Genomic DNA, 22,313 nt, shown 5'->3' with positions numbered 1-22,313 from the left:
GCTTGTGATACAGCCCGGGATTGGACCAGGGTCTGTAGTGACACCTCTAGCACCGAGGATGTCGCAGATGGGGCGGTGAAACCCCCTCCTAATAAATCCCTATATTCTTCTTTGGGACCCATGAACCAAATACATAAAAATAAATACAAAATATCATCCAGCTCTGTGCGCTTAGGGGTGGCATGTATTCGCTGAATGACTGCGGACGATTGTTATTTTTATATTTTTGTCAATCTGTTGGTAAAGACACGCTAAAGAAAGGTTTGGTTTCTGCTCTAAACTTTTGTATTGATGTTAGTACGAATTTCCTAATTAGTAGCCAGTCAATTTAGGAAAACGATATCGAATTTATCGTGTACATATAGTAGAATATGATTGGTTTGAAGAATGGATTGACAGTAAATTAAACCAATTACAGTGGCTAGTAGGAGGGATTTCCGCTCTGAAGATCACGGTTAGCGGAAGCTATTCTTGTGAAGCTAACCGCCTCATCTCGCGCTATTGAGAAGCTAGCTTGCTATCTAGCTAACTTTATCGTTTTGCAGGTTTTGTGTCGGCCTGAAAACGGCCAAGAAGCGACGCACAAAGACCTCCAGTGTTAGCTGAAGAAGAAAGAAAAGGCTGCACAGAGGGGTAGTACAATGCCGCACAATTTTCAACCCGGAGACCTGGTCTTCGCCAAAATGAAGGGGTACCCCCACTGGCCAGCCAGGGTAAACTAGCAGCAGCCAGAGAGAAGCGGGTGGGCGGAGGGGACGCTGGAGTTTTCCCTGTGCATCCTTGGCAATGACTGACATAGCTAATATTATAGCCAGCTAGCCTTGCCTCGTGCTTGGAAATATAACTGCTTTGTTGTCCTACCAATCTGTTTGCAAAATGTTTGTTGCTGGATCTTTTTTTATGCAAAGTATAACCAGGCAACTTGTGGAATAGCGTTCATGTTTGTGTTGTGTACATGTATTTTGTCCAACCAGGCAGTGCTAAGTAGCTAGCTGTACTGTGCTTTTTGGTGTGCGTTGATTGAAGATGAAATGTTTGATTTGCAGACTCGCTGGCCTGTAAAATAAAATCCTAGATATAGTTAACTAATCTGGTGATGTTTGGTACAGTAAACACAAATATTTAGTTTTCTGGAAATTACTTTGATGTGTTCCCCTCTTCCCAGGATTGTTGACTGTGATTTGAAAATTTTACAGATTGTACCAATCAAGGTGTCTGTCTGGAGTGAAGGGTTCAGACAAGGCCACAATTTTGTCTACTTATTTCCAACCACCTTTCCTCATTTTCACAACTTGACTTGAGGATCAGACTACAAAGAGCAGTTAATATATATTCTCTCCTGTACCTAGTTTGGATGTCTCTCACACTTGTTTTTGTTTTGTGGTTCTCGTTCTTCTAGATTGAGGATGTCGCAGATGGGGCAGTGAAACCCCCTCCTAATAAAATCCCTATCTTCTTCTTTGGGACCCATGAAACGTAAGTGCTGTGTCTGTTTGATTTAGAATAGCAGGATGGGAATCTCTGGATGGACGTGAAACTGTGGTATACTACATTCACCACCTTTATTTGATATGTTTTTTTATTTATAAATAGAGATTGATTCAAAAATACATTTTGATTTGTATTTATTTTCCAGCTGGTTCCTGTTTATCTTGTTGTCCCCAGCTACCTAATGTGTTGTATGTTTACTTGAAGTATCGCCACTCATATTTCTGTGGAGATGTCTCCTCCATGTTTGTTGATGCACTATATTTTCTTTAACTTATTTTAAACTTTTGAAACCCATTCATGAGTTTTTCATTACTGGTTTATGTCGTAAGGGAGGTGCCATTTGTGTGTGTGTGAAAAGTTTAGTGTTTTGGTCGTACAACAGTAGTTTTGCAAGATGGCAGATGGACGATTCTTAAACCACCACTAGGTGGCAAAATAACTATCAGTACTGTAGTTTGTTGCCAGTTCATGGCTTTAACATCATGCAGAAACTCTGTCATCTACCCGGTAAGCATGGAGTTTGTCTGTGCCAGGTATTGGCTTTTTAATTTAGTTACTCAGAATTAAAGTCTTGTAAATACTGTCGCAATATTAAGCAATGTGTTATCAAATCATGCTCTCTCTTCCTCAGAGCATTCCTTGCGCCAAAGGACCTTTTTGCCTATGAGAAGCACAGTGAGCGCTTTGGGAAACCTAATAAAAGAAAGGGCTTCAACGAGGGCTTGTGGGAAATCCAGAACAACCCTCATGCCTCCTACAGTGCACCTGCAGTAAGTACATCTTATCAGAAGTCCAACTCAATACCGTTTCTCTAATACTGACCAGTTACAACTGAGTGCTGTTACCCCTGGTTTCTCTTTTGCTGTGCACTTTGGATCCATTTAGATCACTCATTCCCCTAAAAAGTGCCTTAGGCCTCAGTTTAGGATGTGATAGATTGGCCAAGTTACAGTACTATGCAGCTCCCTGTTGGTGGTATTATCTGATCGGTCAGCACTCGGTATCACATGTTTTTCAACAATCACTTATAAGCGGTAACGGAGCATTAGGTCTCAGACCAACAGGGTCCGAGGCAGCTTCTTCCTCCAAGCAATACGACTGATGAACAACTAATCACCCATAGACTATCTGAACTGACTCTATATACACCGACACTGACCAGGGTAGCAGACTCGTCGCTTTTCGGCGATATTCGCCATTTTGTTCTCAAAATAGGCCATCTGTGTGGATCTAAAGGTTGTTTCTCATAGATAAAAAATTTAGAAGAATACAGGCATAGAGGTTGACCGGATTTACCAGAAAGTCTACTAAAAGTGTGACTTTGACCTTGTTTTGTATCAAATGTATTTATAAAGCCCTTCTTACATCAGCTGATGTCAAAGTGCTGAACAGAAACCCAGCCTAAAACCCCAAACAGCAAGCAATACAGGTGTAGAAGCACGGTGGCTAGAAAAACTCCCTAGAAAGGCCAGAACCTAGGAAAAACCTAGAGGAATCAGGCTGTGAGGGATCAGGCTGTGAGGGGTGACCGGTCCTCTTCTGGCTGTGCCAGGTGGAGATTATAACAGAACATGGCCAAGATGTTCACATGTTCATAGATGACCAGCAGGGTCGAATAATAATAGTTGTAGTCGAGGGTGCAACAGGTCAGCACCTCAGGAGTAAATGTCAGTTGGCTTTTCATAGCCGATCATTCAGAGTATCTCTAACGCTCCTGCTGTCTCTAGAGAGTTGAAAACAGCAGGTCTGGTGAACAGGTCAGGGTTCCATAGCCGCAGGCAAAACAGTTGAAACTGGAGCAGCAGCACGGCCAGGTGGACTGGGGACAGCAAGGAGTCATCCGGCCATGTAGTCCTGAGGCATGGTCCTAGGGCTCAGGTCCTCCGAGAGAGAAAGAAAGAGAGAATTAGAGAGAGCATACTTAAATTCACAGAGGACACCAGATATGACAGGAGAAATTCTCCAGATATAACAGACTGACCCTAGCCCCCCGACACAAACTATTGCAGCATAAATACTGGAGGTTTTCTTGCCTATTTACATCCTTTCGTTCACATGCTAGGTTATTTTTCAATGTCAGTTTGCATTTGATGCAACTGCGAGATGTCTGTGATTCTCCACTGTTAGCACGAGAACCTCCAGCCCGTAAAGGGGCAGCTGAACATTTGTCTCACTTAAGTGACTCCTATTTGAGTGTACAGTTGCAAGAAAAAGTATGTGAACCCTTTGGGATTACCTGGATTTCTACAAAAATTGGTAATAAAATGTGATCTGATCTTCAGTCACAACAATTGACAAACAGTGTGCTTAAACTAATAACACAAATGATTGTATTTTTCTTGTCTATATTGAATGTCATTTAAACATTCATTGTAGGTTGGAAAAAGTATGTGAAAGCTAATTGGAGTCAGGAGTCTGCTAACTTGGGTGTCCAGTCAATGAGATAAGATTGGAGACGTTGGTTAGAGCTGCCCTGCAATATAAAAAAACACTTTCAAAATATGAGTTTGCTATTCACAAGAAGCATTTCCTGATGTGAACCATGCCTCGAACAAAAGAGATCTTAGAAGACTTAAGAATTGTTGACTTGCACAAAGCTGGAAAGGGTTACAAAAGTATCTCTAAAAGCTGTGATGTTCATCAGTCCACAGTAAGACAAATTGTCTATAAATGGAAAGTTCAGCACTGTTGCTACTCTCCTTAGGAGTGGCCGTCCTGCAAAGATGACTGCAAGAGCACAGCGCAGAATGTTCAATGAGGTTATGAAGAATCCTAGATTGTCAGCTAAAGACTAAATCTCTGGAACATGCTAACCTCTCTGTTGATGAGTCTACGATACGTAAAACACTAAACAAGAAGGGTGTTCATGGGGGGACACCACAGAAGAAGCCACTGCAGTCCAAAAAACATTGCTGCATGTCTGAAGTTCGCAAAAGTGCACCTGGATTTTCCACAGTGCTACTGTCAAAATGTTCTGTGGACAGTTAACTACAGTTGAGTTGTTTGGAGGGAACACACAACACTATGTGTGGAGAAAAAAAGGCACAGCACACCAACATCAAAGCCTCATCCCAACTGTAAAGTATGGTAGAGGGAGCATCATGGTTTGGGCTGCTTTACTGCCTCAGGGCCTGGACAGCTTGCTGTCATCGACGGAAAAATGATTTCTCATGTTTAGACATTTTGCAGGAGAATGTTAGGCTATCGGTCTGCCAAATGAAGCTCAGCAGAAGTTGTGTGATGCAACAGGACAACGACCCAAAACACAGAAGTAAATCAACAGAATGGCTTCAACAGAAGAAAATCAACAGAATGGCTTAAACAGAAGAAAATACACCTTCTGGAGTGGCCCAGTCAGAGCCATGACATCAACCCGATTGAGATGCTGTGGCCTGACCTCGAGCATTTCACACCAGACATCCCAAGAATATTGCTGAACTGAAAGAGTTTTGTAATGAGGAAGGGTCCAAAATTCCTCCTGACAGTTGTGCAGGTCTGATCCGTAACTACAGAAAATGTTTGGTTGAGGTTATTGCTGCCAACTGAGGGTCAACCATTTATTAAATCCAAAGGTTCAGTTTTTCTACCCTGCACTGCGAATATTTACACTGTTCAATAAAGTCATGAGCATTTATAATGGTTTGTTATTAGTTTAAACAGACTGTGTCTTGTTGTGACTGAGATGATCAGAACATTTTATGACCAATTTATGTAGAAATCCAGGTAATTCCAACGGGTTCATACTTTTTCTTGCCACTGTACAGTATGCCTAATTTTGCTTAGAACATTCCAAAAACCTTTTTATTTAGTCACTTTTAGTAATTTCTTATTAAAATACTCTTCATACTTTCATTGTGCTCAAGTACTCCTTGTAAACAATGTCAGATTAGAGCCCTGTGTAATGTATATAAGTTGTATTTTAACACTGAAAGCACCTTGCAATGTATTAGATGTGAGACAGGATTTGTGTTTTATGTTTCTTTTTGTTTTACTTTTCTTTTTATAGAACAACTTGTCAGGTGCATTGAAGACTGTCTGGGGAGACTAAGATTATCATTACATGTCATGACAACCTTAAACCCAGACCAAAGAGCCTAACTCTACCCCAGGACACTTTTCAAATGTGTATCGTGTACTTGTTGTTCTCTGAAAATAAGCAAATGTTCTTGCACTTCACATGGATGTTTTTGCGTGTTTCCGTGCAAACACTATTTGTCACCCTTTTGGGCCCTCACCAGTTTGCATCCCTGACTGACACTTGCAAACTACACACAACCACACATACAGTCACCATACTCACTGCTACTGTTCTTTTTATATTATTTTCTGCTTAGTCCCTTTAACCTGTTTACACATATACAATGTTTTATTCTTTACCTCATTTTATATAGCTTTACCTCAACTGACACCAGTACTCCCGACATTGATATCAGTACTGGTACCAACCGTGTGTGTGTTTCAAGCTTATTCATAATGGTTTATTTTTTAAATATGTCTTAGTATTTCTGCATTGAAGAGGGCTTGCAATTAAGCTTTTCACTGTCTGTCCTGTTTACACATGCTGTATCCTATGCATGTGATAAACATTGATTTGATTCATCTCTCCATTCACACCCTAGCCTGCCAGCTCGTCTGGCAGTGAAGCTAATGATGATGCAGCAGGAAGTGATGCAGAGGATGACAAGGAAGCAGTGGTGCCCAGTAAGGCAGATTCAGGAAGTGAGGTAGATTCTGACTCAGGAAGTGAGGATCGAGGAGGTGGTGGTGGTGGCAGTGGTGGAGGAGGGGTCAAGAGGAAGGCCCCTGCTGCCAAGGTGAGTGCAAAATTATACTTTTAGTGTTTCGGGATTTTAATGGCCTCCGATCAAAACTGTTGTTGCTTAAATGTGCCTCTGTTTATAATATAACATCTCTGTTCTATCTCTCATTCAGCGCCCCCCTGTGAAGAAGGCTCGGGGTTCGTCCAGTGACCGGGATGGAGAGGAGAGTGGCTCACCCTCTGAGCCAGAACCTTCCCCTTCTGACTCAGACTCTGGAAAGAACAGTGACCAGGTCAGTTGCTAGTGTACAACGTGTGCATGTGTCATGAGAATATTAATTGATGGGGTCTTGTTTGTTTGCCCCTGTAGGACTTCACCCCAGAGAAGAAGGCGGCAGCAGGCCGTGGAAGTGGGAAGAAGGCTGGAGGTGGCAAAGGGAAGAAGGTGAGGAAAGGGATGCCCTTCAGGTGTCAAACAGTCCTGGGAGTTGTGTATATAAAGCACTGTGGTTTCACGGTGACTGCTGGCTCTCTCATTGTGTTTTTTCTCTCTGTTTCTCTCTGTGGGCTGGTGTAGAAGGCGGTGTCTGACTCAGACTCTGACTCTGGGTCTCAGTCGGACAAGAAGAAAGGGGGCAGTGACTCAGAAGATGAGAAGCCACGGCCTGCACTGTCTGGATCTGAATCTCAGTCTGGCTCCAAATCCGACTCTGACTCAGAGCCACAGCCACCTCCACGGAAGGCCCCTCAAGCGCGCAAGAAAGGTGAGAGCTATAATGTTTGGTATTACACAGTGTATGATTACTATATTTGTCACTGCATAACCCTCTTTGCCATTTGTCCAAATCAGAGAAGCCTCTGCCAAAGCCTCGGGGTGGACGGAAACCCAAAGCTGCCCAGGTCAGAGCACCGGCATCTTCCTCTGACAGCGACAGGTCAGCATGGTTCTAGTCTGTTCCACATTGGTTGTGTGCTATTTTAATACATTTATAAATGATTTGTATCAATAAATTTGTACATTATGAACAATATCCTATACTGTGTACTATAGCGACAGTGAGCCTGACCGTGTCAGTGACTGGAAAAAGAGAGATGAGGAGCGTCGGAAAGAGCTGGAGGAACGCCGGAAGAAGGAGCAGGCAGAGGAGATCCTCAAGTATCGGGAGAGGGAGAAGGAAGAAGATGAGCAGAGAAAGAAGGACAAGGAGAAGGGAAAGAGCAGTGGTGAAAACAGCTCAGATGAGGGTGTAGATGATCACCCACTGAAGAAGTCCAAGAAACCCCCACCGCCACCCATTCCTGCCCCCTCTGACTCTGACTCTGGACCTGAGGTAACTAGCATGGAAGACTGTGTAAAGAGTGGACATTTGTTTGTTTTTGTATCTAGAATAGATTTGTTGAACATTGTATTTGAACTATAATCAGGTGAAAAAATCTGCAAAGCGTTCAGACAACCAGAAGAAAGGGAGAACAAAGAAAGAGAGGGATCATGGTAAAGGCAAAAAGGAGAAAGAAGTGAAGGAAAAGCGAGCCCAGCGGTCAGAAGAGAGGCCCAGAGGGAGGTAAAATGCACATGGCTGAACCAGACAAAAGATTAGAGTACAGATCACATTAGATATCGTCATTAAATATAAATGCACACAGATCACTGAGCTCTCTCCCTCAGGTCCAAGCCTGACAAGCCCAAACGCAAACCCGAGAGACCTCCCGAGAGGAAAGTAGAGAAGAAAAAAGGTCAAAGCTCAATGTTACTCCCAATTTAGTGTCCATTTGGAAAGCATGCATATGGGAAACTCATTTGCATGTTGTGACAAACGGTTGGTCCAATATAGTGCCAGAGCCAGATAATATCAACTTTTCATGTCCTTACTCCTTGTCTTTTTGTGTCTGCACACAGAGCCAACCCCAGACGAAAAGCTGCAGAAGCTGCACACGGACATCAAGTTTGCGCTGAAAGTGGACAACCCAGTAAGTAAACGGGGCTTCATTCATTGCCAACAGAAAAGTTATCACATAGTTGGGATTTTACAGGCAGCATGACAAGTGGCATGAGGTATATAATTTTTATGTTTACCAATTAAGGGTTACTTGCACATTGTGGTATTCTATCATGTTATGTCTGCAGGACATAGAGCGCTGTCTACTGGCCCTGGCAGAGCTCGAGGCTGTGCCGGTCACCAGCCACATCCTGCAGAAGAACTCTGATGTTATCGCCACACTTAAAAAGGTGCCTTTCCGTCTGAACCCCTTAATGAAAGTGAACTTTATAGAGCCGCTGTGTACATTTCATTATCGCTCTTGTTTTCTGGCCCTTGTGAACCACGCTGTTGTTCTGATTGTTTGTCTTACTGTAGATCCGCCGATACAAGGCAAGCAGTGCCGTTATGGAAAAGGCCAGCCAGGTCTACAACAAGTTAAAGGGTCAGTTTGTGGTCAAGTCTGAAATGCCAAGTAAACACAAAGCTGAGGGAAAAGAGCAGGAAGAGGATGGGAAGGAGACACAAAATTCTGGTAATTTTCTCAACCCATGCTTTTACGATCACAACTGATGGACTTCTTTACTGTTCTCACATTCTCCTTAATTTTCCTCCTCAGCATATTACTCCTCTTAATAATGATATTAATTCAGACTTATTTTGCCGTGTGTAGCTAACAATGAAATCAAAGGTCCATCATTTGTAGCCAGTATATTGATTTTGCATGACTTGTTATCAGATGTCATGCCTGTAAATGGGGAATCAGAAGTCCAGAAAAAGGAATGTACTGAGTTAGAGGATACTCCAAAGTCACCGGTCCAGGAAGAGAATGATGAGCGTATGGCTTCAAGTCCCAACAGGTAAATAATATTCTCCTATGTCACATCTTGGTGTACTTCCTTTATTTCGGATAATATTTGCTCAATGTGTCCATAGTAATATTGCTCTTCTAATTGGTAACATGCCACTATCACAAGGATATGTAGCTCTAGTTCTGAAGTCTTGTCTCTCCTCCATGGTAGGCCCAGTCCTGATAGTCCTGCTGAGCAGCAGACGCACACTGATGATGAAACGCACCCCGCTCTCTCAGAAGAGACTGAACCGCCAGCAATAGAGAGCTGAAGAAAATGGAGCACAATTGTTTAACAAAGCTAACAGGTCATTAATCTCGTCCTGGATACATGGCGCTGTGCTGACCCCTTTGTTGTTCACAATTGTATTTTTCCTTTTATACGACACCTTGGCCTGCCCCCCCCCCCCCCCACCAAAAGCTACTTTGCTTTATTATTCTCCCACGTGAACTCTAACTTTGGTCTTTCATATTGTATGTATATTGAGAGATTCCATTTTTAGCACTTCTAACAGGACATTTTGGGGGGAAAGAGGAGCCTTGTGATGAGTGTTCTGCAGTAATTGCATGTCATGTGATTCAAGGCATCTGTTGGCTTTGAGAAAAATATTGGAGCTGATAGAGAACATAGAAAATGCTAATGTGTGTTGGACAAATATGGGTGTCTTGACCGTTGGTTATGAATATTTTTCTTTTTATCTGGTCATTTCTTATTAATTCAGTCTCACCATGAAAATCTAAAGCCATTGAACATAATCACATTACATGTTTTCCAACTAAGGTCCACCTACTTTTTTATAACAAGTATGTTTTCTGATATTGCAACAACTTTTGACTTGTGGAAATATTTGCCCTGTCATTGTGTCTTCTCCATCTGCTTTCAATAACTTGCCTATTGAATGGGATAATATTACATTGTGTACAGAGTGAACAATATGATCTTAATCACAAGTTGTCCATATCCCATGTAGCTGGAGCCCATTTGGCATTTGCTTGTCATACATACTTTGGAAGTGTTTTTAGTGCTATGTAAATTGGTAAAATCATTTGTATCGTTGAATAAAAATCTCAGCATGGTGGTCCAAATCTGAACACTTCTGTTATCGAAGGCAGCATGTCATCACATGGTACTTCACGGAAGTCCCATAATAAAAATCCAGTTGGGTTGGTGTGTGACTGGTCTAATAACTACACATTACAACCCTTGTAACCAGGCTTGGGATGAGGAATTGCAGTGAATAAGAGTGCATTTGGAAAGTATTCAGACCCTTCTCCTTTTTTCACATTTTGTTACATTACAGCCTTATTCTAAAATTGATTAAATATATTCAATCTACACACAATACCCCATAAAAACAAAGCGGAAACTGATTTTTAGAAATAAAATAACCTTATTTACCTAGGTATTCAGACCCTAGCTATGAAATTCAAATTGAGCTCAGGTGCATCCTGTTTCGATTGATCATCCTTGATCTTTCTACTACTTGATTGGAGTCCACCTTTTGGTAAATTCAATTGATTGGACATGATTTGGAAAGGTAAACACCTGTCTATAGAAGATCCCACAGTTGACAGTGCATGTCAAAGCGAAAACCACACCATAAGGTCAAAGGAATTGTCCATAGAGCGTTGAGGCAGGATTGTTTCGAGGAACAGATCTGGGGAAGAGTACCAAAAAATGTCTGCAGCATTGAAGGTCCCCAAGAACACTGTGGTTTACATTATTCTTAAATGGAACAAGTTTGGAACCACCAAGACTCTTCCTGGAGCTGTCCGCCCAGCCAAACTGAGCAATCGGAGAAGGGCATTGGTCATGGAGTAAACCAAAATCCTGATGGTCACACTGACAGAGCGCCGGAGTTCCTTTGTGGAGATGTGAGAACCGTCCAGAAGGACAACCATCTCTGCAGCACTCCACCAATCAAGCCTTTATGGTGGAGTGGCCAGACGGAAGCCACTCTTCAGTAAAAGTCACATGCCAGCCCACTTGGAGTTTTCCAAAAGGCACCTAAAGGACTCTGACCATGAGAAACAATATTCTCTGGTCTGATGAAACCAAGATTGAACTCTTTGGCCTGAATACAAAGTGTCATGTCTGGAGGAAACCTGGCACCATCCCTACGTTAAAGCATGGTGGCAGCATCATGCTGTGGGGATGCTTTTCAGCGGCAGAGAATGGGACACTAGTCAAGATCGAGGGAAAGATGAATGGAGAAAAGTACAGAGAGCTCTTGATGAAAACCTGCTCAGGACCTCAGACTGGGCGAAGGTTCACCTTCCAACAGGGCAACAACCATAAGCACACAGCCAAAACAATGCAGGAGTGGCTTCGGGACAAGTCTCAATGTTCTTGAGTGGCCCAGCCAGAGTCCGGACTTGAACCCAGTTGAACATCTCTGGAGAGACCTGAAAATAGCTGTGCAGTGACGCTCCCCATCCAGCCTGGCAGAACTTGAGGATCTGCAGAGAAGAATGGGAGAAACTCCCCAAATACAGGTGTGCCAAGCTTGTAGCGTCATACCCAAGAAGACTTGCGGTTGTAATCACTGCCAAAGGTGCTTCAACAAAGTACTGAAAAAGGGTCTGAATACTTATGTAAATATTTGTAGTTCATTTATATGTGTGTGTGTGTGTATAAATTTGCAAAAACATCTTAACTTGTTTTTGTTATTGTGTGTAGATTGATGAGGGGGGAAACCGGTATAATCCATGGTCAGCAGTGTGAAATAGTTTTTTATGAGGTAATATATATTTATGGAAGTTATATAACAAATGAATTGCCATATTTTTATATGTGTTTGTGCTGTCATGCATAATGCTCATTGAGTTGGCTGTGGCAAAAAAAAAGTCAGGAATGTCAAAGGCTACATACTGTGCAAAAATTGGACATAGACACACTGACAGACTTGGTAAATAATTGCATTTTGCATAGAGAATATGACTGGAAAATAATCATCCATGCACATTAAACTGCGTACTAGACGTATATCTTTAATTTAATTGATTTCCATAATGAGAATTCCACATGAATACAACCGGTCAGCTGACTTTAGACGCCATTTTGTCAGCGGAGTACAGGACGCCCCATCTGGCCTCGCCTTCTCTGGCCGGGATTAATAAACAGTTACAAACCACGGAAATACGGTACCCGGGTGGATGAGAGACTGTCTTGCGGACCGGTTCGCACCCAAAAGACGTCTACTTTGTCCGAGGACAGAAGCGACAAAAGTTAGCCAACAGCCATGGCGTTGAAGATTGTTAAAGGGAGCATCGATCGGATGTTCGATAAAAACCTTCAAGATTTAGTACGTGGCATTAGGAATCACAAGGAAGATGAGGTAAAACGATTACTTGTGTTTTCGTTCATGTCTGATTTCATACTGTCAGTAAGTAAACATTCATACCTAACGTTAAACAGATCACCTACTATACTATTTGATGGCCTTGCTAACGTTAGCTTTCTACACGGCTGTAATATGCTATTCCTAGCAAGCTGCTATTCACATATGCAGATAAACTACAATAAAAATATGTAACGTTATATAACAAGTTAACCAAGACTGAGTTGTAAATGCAGGAATAACGACTAGCTGTCTAATTAGTCAACTCGTTAACTGTCATTACTCCATAATAATCGTCATATGACTAGCTAACTAACGTTAGCTTGATAACGGTAGGTTTCATCGCCCCTTCGAATCGGGTTGTCCGGTCTTGCACGAGTCTACTTCTTACCAGTGGTGAAGCGCTACCTTGTTACACCTCGTGGCAGTTGGTTTCAGGCGATCACCTTCACCGATAATGTGCCGAACAACCATTCAAACTTTAGTTAGTTAGCTAACAAGTAACAGCTAGGAAACTAACTAGCCAAAACTATCACCTCAGCTGGTGATGATGCACGGAATTGATAACGCATCTGTCTTGTTCAGCACTATTTTATTCTCTTAATTTATTTGCTAACGGGCAGTAGTTAAAAAGTTACTTTTGCGTATAATGGCCTTCTATTGCACTAATACAAATAACAGAGACATGCAAACAAGATCTAGAAGGCTATTTTATTTTGTAGGCCTCTACAGCTTCAGTCAGTGACGTTGCATAGGTGGACGAAAGGATGCTTCTTCCACACACCTCTGACAGCCTGACTGAAAAAAGTTCCCATTTAATTGACCCTTAAGCTACCACACTTTCTCCAACTTTAATTAATTTTGTTTGTACAGGTATGCAGATAAAGTGAACTGATATTCAACAAGTCAGACATATCACCTGATGATGGGCTTATATAAATTCACACACTGTCATAATCATGCTTTAGTAATATGGTGGTTGTAGATTATACTAGTTATGTATACTGAATAGCAACGTCAGAATATATTCAATGTGGTTTGGAAAACTTGAATATTCATACAAGAAAATGTTTGCACAAATATCCTTAATGGGCACAGCCTCAATAACCACTGATACAGTTGAAGTCAGAAGTTTACATACACCATAGCCAGTTATTTACTCTGTTTTCCACAATTCCTGATGATTAATCCTAGTAAAAATTCAGTGTTTTAGGTCAGTTAGGATCACCACTTTATTTTAAGAATGTGAAATGTCAGAATACTAGCGTAAATAATTATTTATTTCAGCTTTTATTGCTTTCATCACATTCCCAGTGGGTCAGAAGTTTACATACTAATTGAGTGTATTTGGTAGCATTGCCTTTAAATTGTTCAACTTGGGTCAAATGTTTCGGGTAGCCTTCCACAAGCTTTCCATAATAAATTGGGTGAATTTTGGCCCATTCCTCCTGACAGAGTTGGTGTAACTGAATCAGGTTTGTAGGCCTCCTTGCTCGCGCACACTTTTTCAGTTCAAATTTGCTATAGGATTTAGGTCAGGGCTTTTGATGGCCACTCCAATACCTTGACTTTGTTGTCCTTAAGCCATTTTGCTACAACTTTGAAAGTATGCTTTGGGTCATTGTTCATTTGGAAGACCCATTTGCAACCAAGCTTGAACTTCCTGACTGATGTCTTGAGATGTTGCTTCAATATATCCACATAACTTTCCTTTGTCATGATACCATCTATTTTGTGAAGTGCACCAGTCCCTCCTGCAGCAAAGCACCCCCACAACATCATGCTGCCACCCCCGTGCTTCACGGTTGGGATGGTGTTCTTTGGCTTGCAAGCCTCTCCCTTTTTTCCTCCAAACATAACAATGGTCATTATGGCCAAACGGTCCTATTTTTGTTTCATCAGACCAGAGGGCATTTATCCAAAAAGTACAATCTTTGTCCCCATGTGCAATTGCAAACCGTAGTCTGGCTTTTTTATGTCGGTTTTGGAGCAGTGGCTTCTTCCTTGCTGAGCAGCCTTTCAGGTTATGTCGATATAGGTCTTGTTTTACTGTGGATATAGATACTTTTGTACCCGTTTCCTCCAGCATCTTCACAAGGTTCTTTGCTGCTGTTCTGGAATTGATTTGCACTTTTCGCACCAAAGTACGTTCATCTCTAGGAGACAGAACGCGTCTCCTTTCTGAGCGGTATGACAGCTGCGTGGTTCCATGGTGTTTATACTTACGTACTATTGTTTGTACAGATGATCATTGTACCTTCAAGCGTTTGGAAATTGCTCCCAAGGATGAATCAGACTTGTGGAGGTCTACAATTTTTTTTCTGTGATTTCTTTTGATTTTTCCATGATGTCAAGCAAAGAGACACTGAGTTTGAAGGTATGCCTTGAGATACATCCACAGGTACACCTCCAAATGACTGAAATGATGTCAATTAGCCTATCAGAAGCTTCTAAAGCCATGACATAATTTTCTGGAATTTTCCAAGCTGTTTAAAGGCACAGTCAACTTAGTGTATGTAAACGTCTGACCCACTGGAATTGTGATACAGTGAAATAATCTGTCTGTAAACAATTGTTGGAAAAATGACTTGTGTCATGCACAAAGTAGATGTCTTAACCGACTTGCCTAAAGTTTGTTAACAATACATTTTGTGGATGGTTGAAAAACCTAAGTGTATTTAAACTTCCGACTTCAACTGTGTATAGTTCCCTGTTACGTACTGACAGTTTTTATGCTAGGTAGAAGTGCTCCTGTCTTCATGGGTGTTGCGTGTTTTCAGAATGTCAGTGAAGGTGTTTGGCTAATTAGTTTAGATCATCACAGAATCAGCATCCATACAGAGTGGGTTGTTAACTGTTGTTAGGATGAGGTTTTGGAGGAAGAAGTTAATCCAGAATGAATTCCTTTAGGTTTAAGAAATTATGTCACTTAGCAGAGGCCATTATGCTCTTAGGCTGAATATATTGCCACCATTCAATAAAATGATGCCAGTCAGTAGCTAGGACATAGGGAGTATTTTATTGCTGAATGCTCTTAAGCAGCAGAGTGAGCATGACCAAGCCTACTAAGAAATGTTGAATTGGGAATGCGATTTAGGCCTAGGTGTGAAATCTAGAGTTTACCTGTTCTAACATTTCAAGTTGTCTATCTTGGGTTATTTTTATACACACCTTGACTGGTCACTGCTGCTGGTTTCAGCAGAGTTGTGGTGGCCACTGAGTGCTAATATGCCCTGGCAGTTATCTGGCAAAAAAAGTTAATGTTTTGTCATGATTTTGTCCATTGCTTAGACAGACATCGAAAGCATAATAACTTTGATTGTATTTGACCACTGTACTAAGCCATGATCTTTTGATTCGGGTCCTAATGCATTCCCCTTTGTGTAACCCAACCCTGCATACCTAGATACGGTGGTTACCCAGCCAACAGTGGACAACTCACTAAAATATTAATTGTGTGTTCTGCCCAAGGTTTCTCATGGACACTCTCTATTTACTTTACACATATGTGCTGACGGAAGTAACACAGATCCATCTATTCTGTCACTCCCTCATTTTGAAGGCAAGCACATCTAGGAAGGTGTGAAGGCACACTGAATGCAATTGACATTAAATTCCAGATTTCTAGAAGACAATATGTAACACTAACAAGTATGGCAGGTATTTTATTTGCCTATTCATGTCCCCTGATTAAAAATAGTGTCTCTCCACTGTCTCCCCATACCTCCTTTGGAACCTGTTGTGCTGTAGAATTGTAGGTCTTGGCTCTAGAACAACATTTACATTTACATTACATTTAAGTCATTTAGCAGACGCTCTTATCCAGAGCGACTTACAAATTGGTGCATTCACCTTATGACATCCAGTGGAACAGTCACTTTACAATAGTGCATCTAAATCTTAAAGGGGGGGGGGTGAGAAGGATTACTTATCCTATCCTAGGTATTCCTTAAAGAGGTGGGGTTTCAGGTGTCTCCGGAAGGTGGTGATTGACTCCGCTGTCCTGGCGTCGTGAGGGAGTTTGTTCCACCATTGGGAGGCCAGAGCAGCGAACAGTTTAGACTGGGCTGAGCGGGAACTGTACTTCCGCAGTGGTAGGGAGGCGAGCAGGCCAGAGGTGGATGAACGCAGTGCCCTTGTTTGGGTGTAGGGCCTGATCAGAGCCTGGAGGTACTGAGGTGTCGTTCCCCTCACAGCGCCGTAGGCAAGCACCATGGTCTTGTAGTGGATGCGAGCTTCAACTGGAAGCCAGTGGAGAGGGCACAATTACAAATATATCAATTGGATCTGATTCAGGGCCTAAATTTTACACCTGCCAAATGTGGGTATATTTTGGCATTGGCGTGTCTATTTCACCACCCATGTTGGCGGGTGGTCAGAGTTCCACAGTGTGACAATTTCACTGGCATTTGTGAATAAAAAATTTACATTTATTGTAAAATAGATGCTGCAGTAGCTGTTTTCAAAGTATTTCACAGCCAACATAATCTCACACTCAATTTGTGCAAATATGTACAAAAAGTATTTCAGCAGATTTTGTGTGTTTGTGTGGTTTAATTCGTGTGATAATACACACATTTTTGTGCAACATCATTCATAACAAATGTGTTAACAACCCAATATTTTAATCAACCAAGGCTGTCACCAAAATAAGTATAATATTTTATGTATTATTTTTTAATTTATTAATGCCAATGCTGTTTTTGTTTAATACTTTGGGATACTGGTGCTGTGTCGGGTTTTATGAGGGTTGCCAGATTGGAGTAAAACTATGTATTTGTTTTGTGGTATCGATGAAGGTATTTGAGATGTCTAGTGAACAATGGATAAGCAGCAATGGGCATAACTGATACAAGTAGTCACTACAGGTGTGATCAAGCCTTACATCAAAGTTGCCTGAATGTTCAATGACCTGACGAGTTATTCAGAAGAAAATCCTCTGTGACTGTATAATTTGAATAAGTTAACTTACTAGTGTGGACCCAAACCAACCATTAAAACAGGTAGTTTGTAAATGTGTCTTTTTGTTACGGAAGCTTTAAAAAAAAAAAAACATTGTTATTTAACCTTTATTTAACTCTTCAAGTCAGTTAAGAACAATTTCTTATTTACAATGACGGCCAAACCCTAACCCGGACGACGCTGGGCCAATTGTGTGCTGCCCTATTGAACCCCCAATCTCGTCCAGTTGTGATACAGCCTGGAATCGAACTAAGGTCTGTAGTGAAGCCTCTAGCACTGAGATGCAGTGCCTTAGACCGCTCCGCCACTCAGGAGCTTGTACAGTGCATTTGGAAAGCATTCAGACCACTTCCCCTTTTCCACATTTTGTTATGTTACAGATTTATTCTAAAATGTTTAACACATTTTTTTTTTAATCCCTCAATCCATACACAATACCCCATAATGCCAAAAGAAAAACAGGTAGACTTTTTATGTACTTTTGCTAATTTTATTACAATTTTTTTTAAACATCACATTTTACATAAGTATTCAGACCCTTTACTTGGTACTTTGTTGAAGCACCTTTGGCAGTGATTACAGCCTCAAGTCTTCTTGGGTATGACGCTACAAGCTTGGCACACCCATTCAATCATAGACTGAACCCTCACAAGCCTAAAACACATGTGATCAGAAGCTTGGGTTTATAACCTTTTATTAAATTAATGAAATTTCAATTGCTGTAAGACTCCTCCCCTTAGCCTGTGTTTTAGCTGGTTCACTGAGGTAAATCAGTGGTGAAAAGTAATCCGTGAGTATCATGTGGAGGTTGTCATTCAGTCTGATGTCCTGTCTGGTTTCTGTGTCTCCGCTCAGGCTAAATACATCTCCACCTGCATCGACGAGATCAAGCAGGAGCTCAAGCAGGACAATATTGCTGTCAAGTCCAATGCCGTCTGCAAGCTCACCTACGTAAGATCAGAGATCAGCACCCCTCACTGAAACTGCCCTCGCTGTGAACAACAACACAGAGATGCACAACCAAAAACACTTCAGCTATATCCTAGGCCTGCTATGCATTATTTTTTGCTAGATAACAGCTACTTTGAATACTGCCCATACTCAGTAAAAGCTATTTGAGAATGCATTTAGCCTGTGAGCTCTCACTATCCACAGGGACAATGTAGTGGATGTCCAGTGCTCTGACTCCCTCTGTCTCTCCCCTTGTGCGTTAACAGTTGCAGATGCTGGGCTATGACGTCAGCTGGGCTGCATTCAACATTGTGGAAGTCATGAGCTCCTCCAAATTCACATACAAGGCAAGATGATCTGTATGTGTGGTATATTTTTTTAAATGTGGGATATTCGAGAGCGTTTGAGGTTTAAATATGGTGCTTCCTCTCTTCAGAGAATTGGTTACCTGGCCGCCTCCCAGTGCTTTCATGAGAGCACTGATGTAATCATGCTGACAACCAATCAGATCCGAAAGGTCAGTGATACTTCTTTTTTTTTATCTTGCACCTTTGGTCTACCTGTCTATGATCTATTAAAGACCATCTCTGATACCGGCTACACTATATATAGAAAATGAGTGGATTCAGCTATTTCAGTCACACCCATTGGTGTATAAAATTAAGAATACAGCCATGCAATCTCCATGGACAAACATTGGCAGTAGAATGGCTTTACTGAAGAGTTCAGTGACTTTCAACGTGGCACCGTCATAGGATGTCACCTTTCCAACAAGTCAGTTGTCAAATTTCTGCCCTGCTAGAGCTGCCCCGGTCAACTGTAAGTGCTGTTATTGTGAAGTGGAAACATCTAGGAGCAACAACTGCTCAGCCACGAAGTGCTCGGCGACACAAGCTCGCAGAACAGGGTCTCTGAGTGCTGTAACGTGTAAAAAATAATCTGCAACACTCACTACTGACTTCCCAAACTGCCTCTGGAAGCAACGTCAGCACAATAACTATTCGTCAGGATATGAAATGGGCTTCCATGGCTGAGTAGACGCACACAAGCGTAAGATCACCATGCGCAATGCCAAGTGTCAGCTGGAGAGGTGTAAAGCTCACCGCCATTGGACTCTGGAGCGGTGGACATGCTTTCTCTGGAGTGATGAATCACGCTTCATCTGGCAGTTCGGCGGACGAATCTGGGTTTGGCGGATGCCAGGACAACGCTACCTGCCCGACTGCATAGTGTCAACTGTAAAGTTTGGTGGCTGAGGAATAATGGTCTGGGGCTGTTTTTCATGGTTCGGGCTAGACCCCTTAGTTACAGTGAAAGGAAATCTTAACACTACAGCATACAATTACATTCTAGACGATTCTGTGCTTCTAACTTTGCGGTAACAGTTTGGGGAAAGCCCTTTCCTGTTGCAGCATAACAATGCCCCTGTGCACAAAGCAAGGTCCATACAGAAGTAGTTTGTCAAGATCGGTGTGGAAGAACTTGACTGGCCTCTACAGAGCCCTGACTTCAACCCCATCAAACACCTCTGGGATGAATTGGAACACCTACTGCGAGCCAGGCCTAAATGCCTAACATCAGTGCCTGACCTCACTAATGCTCCTGTGGCTGAATGGAAGCAAGTCCCCGCAGCAATGTTCCAGCATCTAGTGGAAAGCTTTTCCAGAAGAGTAGAAGCTGTTATAGCAGCAAAGGGGGGGATCAACTCCATATTAATGTCCATGATTTTGGAATGCAATGTTACATACTTTTGGTCATGTAGTGCATGTCCTCCCCTATCCTTTTCTCTCCTCTTTCACTTTCCCTACCTCTTTCACATCCATTTCTTTCTTTCAGGATCTGAGCAGTCCTAACCAGTACGACACCGGCGTGGCTCTCACTGGCCTCTCCTGCTTCGTGACCCCTGACCTGGCTCGGGATCTGGCCAATGACATCATGACTCTGGTGAGTTACATTCTCCAGCTCAAGAGTTCTTGCTGCACATTTTTGTCTGTGGTTTCATGCTTCTCTGACCTTTCTCTCTCTCGGTCTGTGCTGCAGATGTCCCACACAAAGCCTTATATCAGGAAGAAGGCAGTCCTGATCATGTACAAGGTGTTCCTGAAGTACCCCGAGTCTCTGCGACCAGCTTTCCCCAGGATGAAGGAGAAACTGGAAGATCCTGACCCTGGTGAGAGAGACTAGTACATACCTGCCTGGTTGGGGCCAGACACATTTTATCACCTAGAATCCTAAAGTATGCAGTAACTAAGGAAATTATTGTCTTAACTGGATGGAAGCTGTTTTAAAGTATTTTGGATGTATTTGATCTAATTCGTGTCCTAATGATTCCTTCAGCATGGATGTTATTGATCTCATCTGTGTGATGCCTCTTTCCTGCAGGGGTCCAGTCAGCGGCTGTTAATGTCATCTGTGAGCTGGCCAGGAGGAACCCTAAGAACTACCTTTCTCTGGCACCGCTTTTCTTCAAGCTCATGACCTCCTCCACCAACAACTGGGTCCTCATCAAGATAATCAAGCTGGTGAGTAAACAGGAAGGGAGCTGTGAAAATCACTGTCAGTAGCTAGGTTTCCATCCTATTGGTGATGTAAAAAATGCTCACATGAAAATATATCGGCCTAAAAAATATGCACATAGGCTGACTTCGGTTGTCAGTCGAATGGTGTTTCCTCCGACAAATTGTGCGGCTGGCTTCCGGGTTAACCGGGCGGGTGTTAAGAAGCGTGGTTTGGCTGGTAATGTTTCGAAGGACGCATGACTCGACCTTCCCCTCTCCGGAGCCCGTTGGGAAGTTTCAGCAATGAGACAAGATCGTAATTACAAAAAAATGACTAAATATGCACATTTTCCCACCAGTGGTGTGTTTCCACCAAACTGACTGTTTGTGGATAGAAAGCTATGCATTATGATATAGAAGTTTACATGTACCGAATAAAAAATGGGAATTTTCAACACTACCGATAGTTCTATCACAAACTATTGCACTAAATAGTTAATGTGCCTACTTGTGTCTTGGCACAAGCACTCTAGCCAACAGCTCACAGATAGTGTGGGTAGGCTAACCTACATTATGAGATTATGGATAAGAGCAAGATTATTTGTCAAGCTGCAGCCAGGGATCGATCATAATGTCACCAGAATAAGACCCTCAATATGAAATTGGAAAGGAGCATCAAACTCATCACCTTGCACTTTCACTGCTCTGTGAAGTTCATTTGCTGGAGACTCCTATCTCCCTCACTAACTTCAAGCACCAGCTGTCAGAGCAGCTCACAGATCACTGCACCTGTACATAGCCCATCTGTAAATAGCCCATCCAATCTACCTCATCCCCATACTTTATTTATCTTGCTCCTTTGCACCCCAGTATCTCTACTTGAACATTCATTTTCTGCACATCTATCACTCCAGTGTTTAATTGCTATGTCGTAATTACTTTGCCACCATGGCCTATTTATTGCCTTACCTCCCTTATCTTACCTCATTTGCACACAATGTATATAGACTTTTTCTGCTGTATTATTGACTGTATGTTTGTTTACTCCATGTGTAACTCTGTTGTTTGTATCAATCTGCTTTGCTTAATCTTGGCCTGGTCGCAGTTGTAAATGAGAACTAGTTCTCAACTAGCCTACCTGGTGAAATAAAAAAATATCAGTGAGCTACAAAGAAATTGTCAATGTCCCAATACTTGTTGTTTTGGCTCTGTACTGCAGCACTTTGGATTTGAAATGATACAATAACTACGAGGTTAAAGGGAAGACTGTCCGCTTTAATCTGGGGGTATTTTCATCCATCGCGGGCAAACCATTGAGAAATTACAGCATAGTCCCCCCAATTTTTTAGGGGACCAAAAGTATACAAATTAACTTATCTGTATTAAAGTAGTCCCCCAAGTAATTACTCCCAAGTAATGCTAACATATCACCATTACAATAACAGGGGAGGTTAGCATTTTTTGGGGGGGTATGCTATTTATGCC

The 22,313-nt window shown here is 42.1% G+C and overlaps 2 protein-coding genes across 3 annotated transcripts in view; both read left to right on the top strand.

Annotated features, from left to right (window-relative positions):
* Nucleotides 1–466: 466 nt before the first annotated feature.
* On the top strand, nucleotides 467–10,155 carry LOC124037694 (hepatoma-derived growth factor-related protein 2-like). The gene is made up of 16 exons (XM_046352663.1): nucleotides 467–713; nucleotides 1,400–1,476; nucleotides 2,123–2,261; nucleotides 6,111–6,305; nucleotides 6,424–6,543; nucleotides 6,621–6,695; nucleotides 6,828–7,014; nucleotides 7,101–7,185; nucleotides 7,302–7,581; nucleotides 7,676–7,812; nucleotides 7,917–7,984; nucleotides 8,148–8,218; nucleotides 8,376–8,477; nucleotides 8,605–8,761; nucleotides 8,966–9,086; nucleotides 9,249–10,155. Exons 1-16 carry the CDS (start codon nucleotides 642–644, stop codon nucleotides 9,346–9,348), a joined length of 1,986 nt encoding a protein of 661 aa, XP_046208619.1. The 5' UTR covers nucleotides 467–641; the 3' UTR covers nucleotides 9,349–10,155.
* A 1,975-nt stretch (nucleotides 10,156–12,130) lies between these two features.
* Nucleotides 12,131–22,313, top strand: part of LOC124037693 (AP-3 complex subunit delta-1-like) — a 45,166-nt gene continuing 34,983 nt past the window's right edge. For both annotated transcript variants that reach the window (XM_046352662.1, XM_046352661.1), the window contains exons 1-7: nucleotides 12,131–12,414; nucleotides 18,235–18,330; nucleotides 18,597–18,677; nucleotides 18,767–18,847; nucleotides 20,167–20,274; nucleotides 20,371–20,500; nucleotides 20,713–20,852. In XM_046352662.1, the coding sequence (XP_046208618.1) occupies nucleotides 12,319–12,414; nucleotides 18,235–18,330; nucleotides 18,597–18,677; nucleotides 18,767–18,847; nucleotides 20,167–20,274; nucleotides 20,371–20,500; nucleotides 20,713–20,852 (732 nt within the window). In that variant the 5' untranslated portion in view covers nucleotides 12,131–12,318. The remainder of the gene's footprint in view (nucleotides 12,415–18,234; nucleotides 18,331–18,596; nucleotides 18,678–18,766; nucleotides 18,848–20,166; nucleotides 20,275–20,370; nucleotides 20,501–20,712; nucleotides 20,853–22,313) is intronic.

The sequence above is a fragment of the Oncorhynchus gorbuscha genome, linkage group LG06 (assembly GCF_021184085.1).
Source record: "Oncorhynchus gorbuscha isolate QuinsamMale2020 ecotype Even-year linkage group LG06, OgorEven_v1.0, whole genome shotgun sequence".
Taxonomy (NCBI): domain Eukaryota; kingdom Metazoa; phylum Chordata; class Actinopteri; order Salmoniformes; family Salmonidae; genus Oncorhynchus; species Oncorhynchus gorbuscha.
Note: the sequence above shows the minus strand (reverse complement) of the source record. Positions and strands in the feature narration are given on the sequence as shown.

Excerpts from the sequence above, each read along its gene's own strand:
- LOC124037694 (XM_046352663.1), top strand. The coding sequence starts at position 642 with ATGCCGCACAATTTTCAACCCGGAGACCTGGTCTTCGCCAAAATGAAG. Across the intron at positions 2,262-6,110 it reads CCTCCTACAGTGCACCTGCA|CCTGCCAGCTCGTCTGGCAG; the intron begins GTAAGTACATCT and ends TTCACACCCTAG. Across the intron at positions 8,219-8,375 it reads CGCTGAAAGTGGACAACCCA|GACATAGAGCGCTGTCTACT; the intron begins GTAAGTAAACGG and ends TTATGTCTGCAG.